Here is a 14,198-nt window from a genome sequence, read left to right as displayed (position 1 = left end):
AGTGCCTGGGTGTGTTTGTGTGTTTGTCTCATGATATTCCTTGCCCACTATATACAGACACAAAGCATTGCTCCTTTCTGTTGCAGGCATACTGACAGGCTTGCGGCCCTTCACAGCATATGCTGTAACCCTAATGGTTTGCACTTTGGCTGGCTGTACTGAAAGCTCACATGCCTTGAACATCTCCACTCCACAAGAAGGTAAAGTAATTTCAAAGGTCTTGACTTCCACATTTCAGTCATGAATAATAAAATAGGAGAAGAGCTAAATGCTGCAAAGCCATTTGCTGGAAAACCCCAACCTAATTTGATGACAAAGTGCATTGCCAGACCATAATTGCTCCATTTTTTGGGGGGTGCTAAAATGAATCAAACTCCATACCCTTTAATGACATGCATCTTTAATAGCTGTAATGCAGATTAATGGGCTTTTTAATTGCTGTTACATTGTTCATGCAAGAGCCTTGTCATTAATATGAAGCATCTGAAAGATTAATGAAAGCTTCCTCATTTTACTATGGCTCAGAAGTAAATCTAGAGACAGTCTGACTAAAAAGAATTGATTGTATGGCACAGTATGAAATTGAGAATCAAACGGTTGATTTCCATGGTCTCTTTTAACTGCTAAACACCAGCATAGGCAACAATTATTTCAGCCTGATGGAACCTCAAAATGCCAATTGGGCCGTTTATTAATCTGTTGTATTTGAAACTTAAAAGGTGCAAGCATAAATTACTGTTTTTGAAGCTGGCATTAAGCATGAGAGTAGCAAGAAAGAGAAAATATGTTCCAGTTCTGCCTTTAGAGACCAGCTCAATAATTTCTGCGCATCAATTATGGAAGAAGTAGTTTTCAAAAGATTTGCAGCATATTTATCTTAAACATTTAAAAAGTGGAGCCCCATTTTAAACTTATACCAGGCTAAATTCACAGTCTTTCTTGTGAAATCAAAGTTTGTTGTTTTGCTGATGACCATGAAAGCAGATTTGACTTTCAACGTTTGCTAAATTGCTAAAAGTAGATAGATTTTTCTAAAAGGGCCTCTCTAGTTAATGCAACTTTATTTTTAGTCTTCGGTTATTTCAAAATGATGATAATAATGCTAAATTTCTGTTCTGTATTTTACTTCGAAGTGGTCTGTGAGGGCTGATCAGGTGAAATATTTGTGGAAATGACCAGTTCTCAAGTGACAACTGCAAATGGACAATATGGTCTGTAAGATGGTGAAACAGCATCATTTTTATTTGAATTGCTTTCTGCTGGATCACTTTGAAGTAAAATATCTCCCAGCTATTTTAAAATGTGCATAGTCTGAATAAGTGGGATTCCGTTCTTTCTTTAGAATCCTTGCTTCTGATATGTGATCTATGCATGTTGCATCAGAAACAAAGATCAGGAGGATCCACAGAGGATCCATGTGAATTGGTTACATTTTCAAGGGGGCTAACTGGATGTTACCAACACACTGAACATTCCAACCAGGTTTAAAGGAGATTGGTAGTTTCAGAAAGTGGGCAGGACTTTGACCTATCCATTCCAATTCTCCTTGTATATTTAGATATCTCTTAATCAAATTTCCCAGACAAAAGGAACAAACCAACAAGCAGTCAATAATGTTTAAAATATAACAACAGTGCTGAAAGGTTAAAAACTAAACTAAAATTATAATGTTAAAAGAAGCAATAGAAAGTTCTCTTTTTCCTCAGAAATCGTTTCTCTCAGACATCTTTGACTCTCTCACAGGGACAAAATTTTTTTTACTACAAACTCCATCAGAGGGCCAAGCCCATAAGGTTACCTAACATAACCAAAAAAAATCATAATGCCTTGGTAAACAGTCTTGAAAAATGGTCCAGAAATCAAGTTGGCATCATGCAAATGGCAATGGAGAGGTCATTCTGGCAACAAGGTGCCACAACAGAGACGTAAACAGTCCTTTTCACCTTTGAGTATGGGATGGATACATAGTAGGTCTCTGAAGTAGGTCATAAGAAGAGGTGTGTGCTGGGCGAAAAAGCATCTAAATGGTGTGTACCATTTTAATTTTGGATCCAGGATTCAAGTTGCAGTATTTATTTATTCATTCATTCATTCATTCATTCATTCATTCATTCATTCATTCATTCATTCAGTCAGTCAGTCAGTCAGTCAGTCAGTCAGTCAGTCAGTCAGTCAGTCAGTCAGTCAGTCAGTCAGTCAGTCAGTCAGTCAGTCAGTCAGTCATGATTTCCAGGGGTCTTGTTACCTTTTTGAGATTCTATTCTGGGGTTATTTATTTGAATTCTGAAATTTTGGGGCTGTTACTTCCTATGGAGGATTTGATCTGAGAATCTGGGGCAGCATTTTTTTTAAACTAATGGTACCAAAGATAAACTGGAAGTGGAAAACAGTCCTCTCTACCCTGAAAATCCCCCAGTTTCATGGAAATCAGCAAAGGAGTCTGGTTTTAGGAACTCTTGAAGGAGGTCTTCTCCAGTATCCTTGTCTTCATTTTTCATGAAAAGGACCTAAATGGTCCCTGATTTAGCTTGCTGGTATCCACCCTGTTGGTGAATTTTTTTGAAGTCTTCTCTCCCTATAGTAATGTACCCAGTAGTGGCATCAGAAATGACAGAACCTGCCTTGACACTTGGAAAATGGTGAGTGGGTTCCTGGAATCCAACAAGACTTGGCTGCCCACATAGCAATCCCCACCACACCCAGAAATGCACCAAACAGAAAAAACACAGACTGGAAAATCATCCCTAACAGAATGAAACTGGGAGGGTGGAGGAATAGCAATTAAAAATATCTCCAAGAACCAAAGTAAATTGGAGAGAGTGGGAGAGAGACACACACCTACTCATCTTCTGAATGTCCCATCCTCTGAAGTTTGTCTCCATGGTCAGACACCTATGATTGGCTCCTTAGAGTGGTCAAAAGCCACATAGACATTTCTGGGATGTATTTTCGTAAACCTGAAGAATTCAGGAATTCCAGAAATCATTCCACAAGCCATGTGTTGTGCTCATGGACTGCTCAATAACAAGACTTTGTGTTCAAACCATTTCCTTTTTGAAAGCAGCATCAGCATAAGGTGTTTAGACTTGCAATGAGAGAACTGAGAATTAAGTGCCAAAACAGCTTTCATTATACTCCCTTCTCCATGCTCCCTTTCATGTCACATAAAACCACCTCTTGGTACCAGTTCCCAGAGGGAACAGCACCCCCCCCCCCACATCTCATGGGAAGGAGAAGACACGACCTTCACTAAAACATAACAACCCATACTGAGCAGAGAAGCCTGGAAAGTGAAACTAACTAGCAAGGAAAAGCAGTTCAAGAGAAAGGATCCCACCTCCTAGTCTGGAGACATGACAGGATCAGGCTAGAATAGGACCACATCATAACACCATGAGCCTTTCTAACATCTGTATGAAAACATTAGAAAAACATGGGAAACAGGATGGTACCATGAAAGCACAGATGTATCTTGGGGGGCTGGGGGGTCTTGTGACCCAGGCACCCAGACACAACTCCACTCGGTCATGTGGGGGATGCATTTTGCCACCTACCCCCTCCGTCCCCCCCAGCCAGGAAAGGCAAGTGGGGGGCCAGGCAGGTTGGTGATCAAGTGAAAAAGGTGCATGGGTGAGGCTCATCTGACAGGCTCCTCCCTCCTCCCACTGAAAAGGAAGGAAAAGTGCCAGCAGTGAGAGAGTGGGCAGCAGGCTGGCGATCCAGAGAGAAAGGCAGGTGGGCGAGTATGGAAGTCTCATTGGTCAATTCCCCATGGGGGAAATATCCTGGGATACTCACAATAGACATCCCTGTTCAAGGAGGGACTCCCCACAGCTCCCAGGCCAAATTTGGCTCTGTCCCAGCCCTGCCCTTCGTTATCCTCCTAATCCTGGAATTTTCAAAAATTGCCAGGAAGGCAATTGCCAGGAAGGCAATTTTCTGATGATCTCAAGATGAGACCAGTATTGTGAGGATTATTCTGGGTTATTTTTCCCACCCTGAGTCTCCGTTTGAGCTGTCAGCCAATCACAGGACACAGTGGCCTGGGCATGCTCAGAATGGGTGACTCAGGGTGGGCAGGAACATTCCTTTTTATATTTTCTTCTTGGATACAAAGCTATGACCATGCAAAGGAAAAAAGCGCCTTTTTTGAGTGCTGTTCTTGGCCACGAAGCTCTATGCTTTGAGACGACGTAGCTACATAACTGTGACGAGAAAAAGGGAACGCTCGTTCTTGTTCCAGCTCCAAAGGAACAGTTAATCAGAGAACTAGCAACAAAAGACCTGCCAAGCTGATCCCAGGCTTGTGGAAAGGAGGTGGACGTTTTGATCCCGGTTTCAACTCGATAGTTGTCAGAAGTTTTTTTGGGGGGGAAGGACAATTTGAGAGCTTGTCATCCTGGGCTCCATTGTCTGTAGATATGCCCTTGCATGTAGGAGCCCTCCTTGTGAAAGCGATGATGTATAGCAACAGTTATGTAGTACTAATTCTGAAACTTTATGGCCCAAAATCCAGTTCCCCCAAGATCTTTCTTGGCATGTAGTTCAGAAGGGTATAATGAAAGTCAGAAGTCACTGTGTAGTTTAGAATAAAGTTGTAGTTGTACTTTGCTGCCTATTTTCCAGCGAAGATTTTCCTATCAGTGCATTTGGTAGAGGTTCTGACTGGGTTTAGAGCGATATTTAAATTGCTTTAGATAATATGGTAATATTTACCATGTCTTTTGTAAAGTATTTAGCACTTATTTTTGTCTTCAACATATTTGCAGTGGCCATAAAGGCATTCTAAGGGCAACTGAAAAAATAATCTCATTTATGCAAATTTATTGTCATATATATAAAGATTTTTTCCTGTCACAAAAATCTAATAAAGCCATGGGGAACATGTGTTTTATCCCTCAGAAGATTGGACATAAAGTCAATGTAAGCAGTTTCTATTTTGGGATGCTCGTGTTACATGCATAGTAACAATACATTGATGATACCGAAGACTGACAACAATCATACCCTCCAGCTTTCAGCATTCCCTATTGAGCCATTCATCATTTAACATGCACGTTGCCAACCAATATTGGCTGATGCTAGCAAAAGGATTGTGAATGATCAGAGTTTCTTCCTGGATCCACAAGGCTGAGTCTCAATCTACAGCAACAGTAGAATTGTGGTGGACTTCACCAGAATTGGCAAGGGTGGATAGCAATGGGAATTAACTAAAAGAGCAAGATATATAGCCAAGACATTTAGCTTGTGTCATGAACAGAAACACATCTTACCATGCCATGTTTCTGAAAATGCCATCCATAGATGCAGACGAAACATTAGGAGCAAAAACTACCAGATCATGGGGCGTTTCCCCACTTACCTTTGCTGCCCTTTGCTGCGCGCTACTCTCAGCGCGCGGCATCTCTGACGTGCGCCCGGGCTTCCCCACAATCCCGTGCTCTGTGCAAGGTCATCAAAAGGCACCGTTTTGAGGAGTGCCAGGGATGCCGCACACTGAGGGGGCGCAAGAGCGGCAGCGTCGGGGCGGCTGCGTTGTCGCCGCCCCTGTAGTGGGGAGTTCTGGGGGACCCTGCACTATTTGTTTCCTCTGTTTCCTTCCTGCACCCCTTTCTCTTACATGGACAAGCTACTTCCACACACATTTCCAGAACATCTTTTCAGTTACTAGAATGTTTGGCCAATTCACATTTTCCTCAGTTTGTGATAAGAACCATCATTGGTGAAATGGTTGAGGTGCCTGTGCCCCCCTTTCTTCAGCCAACCCACTGCTGCCCCTGCTCCACTCCCCAAGAACTTGCATGAACCCTCAAATCAAGGGGGGGGGTCAACATGGTCCTACCAATCAGAGGCATAGCTGGGCCAAACTGTGGCAAGGGCGGATTCTATATTTTCCACCCCCATAGCCCCCCCCCTTACCTTAGCTCAGGCTGAAAAATTCAGCTGAAAAAGTTCAGGCCTGTTCAGTTCAGGCTGAAAAGAGCCTTGGTGAGAACTACACTACCCAGGAGAACTTGGGGCTTGCAAAGATCTTCTGGGTAGTGTAGTTCCCACCAAGGCCCTTTTCCGTCTGCTTTTTAGCTTGGACGTTTCCAGACTGAACTAAGGTAAGTGGAGGGGGGCTGCAAAGGGGTAGGGGCAGGGCACCATGTGGGGGGAGGGGTCGGGCTCAGGGAGCAATTTTCAGTCTCCCCAGGCATGCACTCAGTGCAACGTGCACCCCCCCTTCCCCCTTGTAGCTCTGCTACTGCTACCAATAGACCATTGGGCAAATGTGAAATGTACAATGCTCAGCTGGGAGGGGGCAACATAGTCCTATTCTGTCTGCCTCTTTCCATTTTGAGTTTGGTGTGACCACATACATCTCTTATTTTAATTTTTTTCTACTTCCACGATTATCCATAGACCTCAAGCAGGCTGTGGCAGAGGTGCCAGCTTGCCAGATGTGTAAGTTTCCCCCAGTGCTGGAAAGTTCCCAAGCAGTTTGACCACTAGTCTGCCTGCTATGTAGGACAGCTCTATGGCTTGGAAAAAAGGGAAGAATGTTCCCTGTAGGGTGGATTGTAGCTGTTCAATTCTTGTGGGTAGGGGTTGGAGCAGAGCAACAAGCTTGAGTACGTTTAATTGACTGCCAACCCCCATTACTGATGAGTGTTAAATAACAAAACTGTTACACTATTTGTTAGAGTGGAAAAATTATATAAATTTGTGTGTGTGTGTGTAGATAAATATATATATAAATTTTAAGTTTTCAAGTTTTATTCGTTGAATCATAATAGAATATGTTTAGTGACAGTATTCAAAGTTCATAAATAAATCCATAATTTTCCTGCCACTATACTGTCATTAATCTTGTAATATAAACATATTTCACTTCTTTCCACAGCTCCCCAAAATGTCCACCCACCTACAGCTATCTCATTCCCCACGTCTTTACTACTGAGTTGGAGTCCACCAAAAAGACCAAATGGAAACATAACACAATATTATTTATATATGGGTACTCAACTAATTTATACTGGAAATGACACCAAACATATTGTGAAGGGTAAGTAACTTTTCAAAAGTATATAATTGAATGGAAACATTAAGAACATAAGAACAAGCCAGCTGGATCAGACCAAAGGCCATCTAGTCCAGCTCTCTGCTACTCGCAGTGGCCCACCAGGTGCCTTTGGGAGCTCACATGTAGGATGTGAACGCAATGGCCTTCTACGGCTGTTGCTCCCGATCACCTGGTCTGTTAAGGCATTTGCAATCTCAGATCAAAGAGGATCAAGATTGGTAGCCATAAATCGACTTCTCCTCCATAAATCTGTCCAAGCCCCTTTTAAAGCTATCCAGGTTAGTGGCCATCACCACCTCCTGTGGCAGCATATTCCAAACACCAATCACACGTTGCGTGAAGAAGTGTTTCCTTTTATTAGTCCTAATTCTTCCCCCCAGCATTTTCAATGAATGCCCCCTGGTTCTAGTATTGTGAGAAAGAGAGAAAAATTTCTCTCTGTTAACATTTTCTACCCCATGCATAATTTTGTAGACTTCAATCATATCCCCCCTCAGCCGCCTCCTCTCCAAACTAAAGAGTCCCAAACGCTGCAGCCTCTCCTCATAGGGAAGGTGCTCCAGTCCCTCAATCATCCTTGTTGCCCTTCTCTGCACTTTTTCTATCTCCTCAATATCCTTTTTGAGATGCGGTGACCAGAACTGGACACAGTACTCCAAGTGCGGTCGCACCACTGCTTTATATAAGGGCATGACAATCTTTGCAGTTTTATTATCAATTCCTTTTCTAATGATCCCCAGCATAGAGTTTGCCTTTCACAGCTGCCATGCATTGAGTTGACATTCCCATGGAACTATCAACTAAGACGCCCAAATCCCTTTCCTGGTCTGTGACTGATAGCACTGACCCCTGTAGCGTGTATGTGAAGTTTGGATTTTTTGCCCCTATTTTTTGCCCATTGCCACTTTGCATTTTGCTACATTGAACTGCATTTGCCATTTCTTAGCCCACTCCCCTAATTTATCAAGGTCCGCTTGGAGCTCTTCGCAATCCTTTGCGGTTCTCACCACTCTACATAATTTGGTATGATCTGCAAACTTGGCCAGCACGCTACCCACCCCTACGGCCAGGTCATTTATGAATAGGTTAAAGAGCACTGGTCCCCAATCACGGATCCTTGGGGGAGCCCACTCCCGACATCTCTCCATTGTGAGAATTTCCCGTTTACACCCACTCTTTGCTTCCTGTTTCTCAACCAGTTTTAATCCATAGGGAGGACTTCCCCTCTTATTCCTTCATTGCTGAGTTTTCTCAACAGTCTCTGGTGAGGAACTTTGTCAAAAGCCTTTTGGAAATCCAAGTAGACAATGTCCACCGGTTCACCCCTGTCCACATGCCTGTTTACACCCTCAAAGAACTCTAGTAAGTTTGTAAGACAGGATTTGCCTCTGCAAAAGCCATGCTGACTCTTTCTCAGCAGGTCTTGCTTTTCTACATGTTTTATAATTTTATCTTTAATGATAGATTCTACTAATTTACCAGGAACAGATGTCAAAATGACTGGTCTGTAATTTCCCGGGTCCCCCCTAGATCCTTTCTTAAAGATTGGTGTGACATTGGCCATCTTCCAGTCTTCAGGGATGGAGCCTGATTTCAGGGATAAGTTGCATATTAAAGTGAGAAGATCAGCAATTTCATGGTTGAGCTCTTTAAGAACTCTTGGGTGAATGCAATCTGGGCCAGGGGATTTGGTAACGTTTAGTTTATCAATGGCTGCCAGAACTTCTTCCTTGTCTACCACTATCTTCGCTAGTTCCTCGGATTCGCCTCCTAAGAAGCTTGGTTCAGGTGCAGGAATGTTCCTCACCTCCTCTTGGGTGAAGACAGATGCAAAGAATTCATTCAGCTTCTCTGCAATCTCCCTGCCATCTTTTAGCACACCCTTTGTTCCTTTGTCATCTAACGGGCCTACCGCTTCCCTTGCTGGCTTCCTGCTTTTGATGTACTTGAAGAACTGTTTGTTGCTGGTCTTGATGTTCGCAGCCATGCGTTCCTCATAATCCTTTTTTGCCTCCCTTACAGCTAACTTGCTTCTCTTTTGCCACCATTTGTGTTCCCTCTCATATTCTTCATCAGCCAAACTGGACTTCCATTTTCTAAAAGACATTTTCTTTTTTCTGATAATTTCCTCAACCTCTCTTGTTAACCATGGTGGCTTTCTTTTGGACTGGGTGCTGCCTTTTCTAACCTGTGGAACACATTGCAGCTGAGCTTTTATTACTGTGTTTTTAAATAACCTCCAAGCATCCTGGAGAGTTTGGACTTTCTTGGTTTTCCTTTCAGCTTCCTGCGCACTATCCCCTCATCTTTGAAATTTCCCTTTCTGAAGATGTAACTACATTAGTAGTTGCCACTTGTTCGCATGCTGAGATACTGAATCTGACAGCATTGTGGTTCGCTGTTCCCTATCGGCTCAACAACACTGACTTCCTGCACCAGGTCCTGGGTCCCACATAGAATTAGATCTAGGATCACCTCTCCCCTGGTTGGTTCCACAACCATCTGCTCTAAGCCACAGTCATTTAGCATATCCAGGAATGCTCTCTCCTTACTATGACCTGAACATGCATTTTTCCAGTTTATATGGGGATAGTTAAAATCACCCATTACCACTACATTTTTGTTTTTGTTGGCCTCTCTAATTTCTTTTCCATCTCAGAATCCTCTTGTGCACTTTGGTCAGGGGGACGATAATATATTCCTAATATTAAACTGTCCTTCACACCTGGTATTGATATCCACAGTGATTCTGAAGGGGAACCAGCTCCCCTTGCATTGTCTATTTTATGTGATACTATGCTCTCTTTGATGTAAAGGGCAACTCCACCCCCAATGCGCCCTGTCCTATCCTTCCTATAGAGCCTGTAGCCTGGTATAACAGCATCCCACTGGTTCTCCTCATTCCACCATGTCTCTGTAATGCCCACTATATCAAAGTCCTCCTTCAAAACTCTGTACTCTAGCTCCCCCATTTTAGGTCCCCATTTAATGCTTCTACTATTAGCATAGAGACACCTGTATACCCTGTCTCTGTCCCTAACCTGGGATTTATGTGCTTTACCCTCAAGTCTTTTGCAGACACTATCCCTTGTCACATGCACATTGCTATGTTCCTCGCTTGTATGTGGTTGATTTAGAAAAACCTCCCTCTCTGTCTGCATCACCATAGATACTGTATTCCGAACCGAAGTCACCTCAGCTCCTGTCGGCTTTCCCCCAGTGATCAGTTTAAAAGCTGTTTTGCCAACTTTTTAACGTTGAGCGCCAGCAGCCTGGTTCCTCTTTGGTTAAGATGAAGCCCGTCCCGTTTGTACAGGCCTACCTTGTCCCAAAAGGTTCCCCAGTTCCTGACAAATCTGAAACCCTCTGCCTTACACCACCTTCTCATCTACGCATTGAGACCCTGTATCTCCGCTTGCCTAGCTCGCCCTGCGCGGATAGCGGGAGGGATTTCTGAGAATGCCACCTTGGAGGTCCTGGACTTCAACCTGTTTCCTAGCAGCCTAAATTTAGCTTCCAGAACCTCCCGGCTACATTTCCCAATGTCGTTGGTGCCAATGTGGACCACAACTGCTGACTCCACCCCAGCACTGTCTAAAAGCCTATCTAGACGAGCGTGACATCCGCAACCTTCGCACTAGGCAGGCAAGTCACCATCTGCGGTCATCGCCTCACAAACCCAACTCTCTACATTTCTAATGATCGAATCACCCACTACAAGGAGCCCCCCACCTCCTCGAGGGGTATCCTCAGTGCGAGAGGATAGCTGATCACCAGTTAAGAAAGGGATCCCATCTAAGGGAGCATCTTCCCCCACCTCAGACTGGCACTCTCCGTCCCCAAGGCCTTCATTCTCCATGACATCTGAAGAGCTGTCACCTTGGGAGTGGGACCCGGCTGTTAGGTCCCTGAAAGCCTCGTCTGTCACCCTCTCTGCCTCTTTCAGCTTCTCCAGGTCTGCCACCTTGGCTTCAAGAGAACGCACACGTTCCTTGAGTGCCAGGAGCTCATTGCAGCGAGGGCACACCCACGACTACTGTCCTAGTGGCAGATAGTCATACATGTGACACTCAGTGCAAAACACTGGAAAGCCCCCATCCCCCTGCTGGCTTTCTGCCTTCATATCTGATTTGTTTAGATATTTAAATATTAAGCTTTTAGTCACTGCCCCCCTGGAGCTATCTGCACGTACTATCTGTCAAATATGTCCTTATTAATTTAAAAAACAAAAAAAATTAAATTAAAATTGCGCTCGCCGTTAGGCGCGCGCCGCTGGTTCCAGAGACTGAACTAAAGCCCCACCTCTCAGGACAAAAGCCCCACCTCTCAGGACAAAGAGGAACAAGAGATGAACTCTGTTAACCCCTGTTAAGCCCCACCTTCCAGAATCAGCAGCCTTACAAAGAGATAACCCCTGTTAAAATACACTGTTTTAAAAGCTGTGGCTTTGAGAAAAGCCCTCCAAAATGAACACCAGCAGGTCACTCTGCTCTTCCTGGCCAAGTCTCTTCTGCTGCCATTGAACTGATATGTGACATTTTAGACATTTCTACATCTAAGATATAGACACAGATATAGACACAGGATGTCTAGTAGCAACTTTTTGAATTCTAAGGGAGCAGTGAAGCCTTGGATTTTCTGGTCCACCTGTGGGCCCCATTCCCCATGGCTTCTGCTTTGGAGCTGGGGTCCAATCACAGTTACCTGTAAGTCACTGTCAGGAAGCCTGGTATGAACCCTCATCCCCTTTCTTGTTTCCAAGCCCTCCCCCCCCCCCAACATTGGCTGCAGAAATAGCACAAGTGAATTTAGAGTTGTCACTTTTCTATCTCCCATGCCTGAATTAAGTAGGCCAGTTCTGGCCATTTTTCCAACCTCAGGGCAATATGTGTGGGTGTGTTCTGTTTGTATCTACCCAAACGATTTCAAGTTTCTGTTTTCATGGGACAGCGAGATATGTGAGTGCAGAGTAATTTGTTATATGCAATGCATGACAGGAATTATGTCCAATCAGAGCATGTTATTTGTGTTTGTGCAACATAGTATCATTTCTGAATAGCATTTGTTTGTTTGCTTGACTTATAGACCACTTTCCTGGCAAGCAGGCTTAGGGCGGCTTATAACTATCAATAAAAACAACAATATCCATACAAGTCCTGCCACCTTAGTTACTGATAGTCATCTAGAGGGGCAATAAATTAGTATGAGAAATATAATATACCATAATAAACTACAAAACAATCAATACAAAAGGACAGGGAGACATAGCATAGCATTTCTCCCCAGTTTTGGTTCATTGGCTTTTAGGGAGGGAGTCTGTGCATTTATGTGTAAAGTTAAGTGGTTATGGAGGTACATTTTGTAGAAGAATGGATCATGATGGTAGAAGGAGGTTCATTGTATTAATTTGTTGTGTACTACTGAAGTACTTAATTTTATCCAAACAAGACCACTGTGTCCTTGATGAACACCAGGAAGTCAGTTAAGTCAGGCACAAGCTGGTAAAAAAATTACAAAATGAAATAATCTAGTGCTGGGTTCATCTTTTTGTGCTTGATTTGGTATTTAGTTCTTGAAATTTTTAGCCAGTTGGGGGTGGAAATATAATTAGAAAACAATAATGTCCCCAAATATGCCATGACAGTATAAAAAAATTCAATATATCGTTTAATGAACAAAATATACTAGCTCTGAAAAGAAAATCTGTGCACTTCCTATGATACAGCTCAATTCTAAAGCACTATACTATCTATGGGTATGGATGAGATGTTACAATAGTACGGTTTGCTCACACAACCAGATATATTTTTCTTATGGCTTCCATTTCATTACAAATGACTGGATTGTTAGTTGCATCAGCATCATCCTATTTTGATGTAAACCTCTGAAACATGATGGAAATTAACTCTTTGGCTAAAATCCTCATTTAAACTTTCTAAAAACTTTGGCTTATTGTGACTCAAGCTGTAACTCATTTTCTGCTAATAAAAGGCCTTAAAATGTGTGGCATTTCTGCAGCTTGAATTGGTACAGAAAACATCTTACAATAAATGCAGTTAAAATGTCTTGCCTTGCACATCCCATAAGCTACTAGTGTGGTGGGTCACTTCTGACACTGAAAAATGAGTCCAGTTAGAGAACCCCCTGAAGGCTGTTGATGTATACTATAATAAATAGTGCACACTTTAAGTCAAACTTTTTCATTCTGTATTCAAAGGTAATGGATTTTCAGTAACCATAGTAACCTTGGTGTATTTCTGGATAAATACATGAGGTATATACATTTTGGTTTTATTTTTGAATATAAACTACCACATTATGTATTGCTAATAATATGAAAAATAGGATATAGGTTTACATAATGACAGTTAAAACTCATATGCATTTTTCTTCTGCAAAAAATGTTTATCAAATATGTAGGTGCAATTAATATCCCTCCTCCAGGTTCTTCCTGTATTCTTATAGTGTCATTTATCTTTCTCTCTCTCTCTCTCTCACTCACTCACATACACACTCTCTTTACAAAATCTCCACTTTTTTAACTTAAACCGCTAATGTAAGAATTTGGAAGCAAGGCCACTTATAATTCTAATCTTATTAATGCATTATTAAATTATCTGCTGTGGAGTTTCTTTATAATGCTTGTGTAGTAAGAGAAGCCACAGCATGATATCATTTACATGTTTATAATTTTTATAGTGCTTTTCTATAAAACCATGCCTAAAGTGCTTTGCAATGAAAACAAACAATTAAAAAATCATAAAATGTGAAAAAGACTAAAATTGCACATTAATTGGCTATAATAAAAAAAGGCAACAGGGTACAAAAATTAGCAAGGGAACACTAGAAAAGCTAAAGATTACATTTTGAGAATATTCAACCTGATGGGATTTTTGTGAAGGACCAGCAAAAATATGCTAGTGAAAAGTCAAAGAGCTACTTTAGATTTGAAGATGCCCAGAGGGATTTTTAAAAAAACTTTTAAAAACCCTTTGCCATGAAGAAAAGGGTAGGACTAGGGTTGTGAATCTATGGCTGACTACTGGTGAGAGCCTATGTGGGGGAAGTCTTGCCAGTGGTGTTAGTATGTCACTGGTGACTTGGCACTGCTGTGGCATTCATACCAAACTCT

At 42.4% G+C, this 14,198-nt stretch overlaps 1 protein-coding gene across 1 annotated transcript in view; it reads left to right on the top strand.

Annotated features, from left to right (window-relative positions):
• USH2A (usherin) overlaps positions 1-14,198 on the top strand; it is a 646,790-nt gene that overhangs the window by 257,631 nt on the left and 374,961 nt on the right. The window contains exons 30-31 of the mRNA XM_048504848.1: positions 87-200; positions 6,887-7,048. Of these exons, the coding sequence (XP_048360805.1) occupies positions 87-200; positions 6,887-7,048 (276 nt within the window). The remainder of the gene's footprint in view (positions 1-86; positions 201-6,886; positions 7,049-14,198) is intronic.

The sequence above is a fragment of the Sphaerodactylus townsendi genome, linkage group LG01 (genome assembly GCF_021028975.2).
Source record: "Sphaerodactylus townsendi isolate TG3544 linkage group LG01, MPM_Stown_v2.3, whole genome shotgun sequence".
NCBI classification, from domain to species: Eukaryota; Metazoa; Chordata; class Lepidosauria; order Squamata; family Sphaerodactylidae; genus Sphaerodactylus; species Sphaerodactylus townsendi.
The sequence above is the reverse complement of the archived record's forward strand: the minus strand, read 5'-3'. Positions and strand labels throughout refer to the sequence as shown.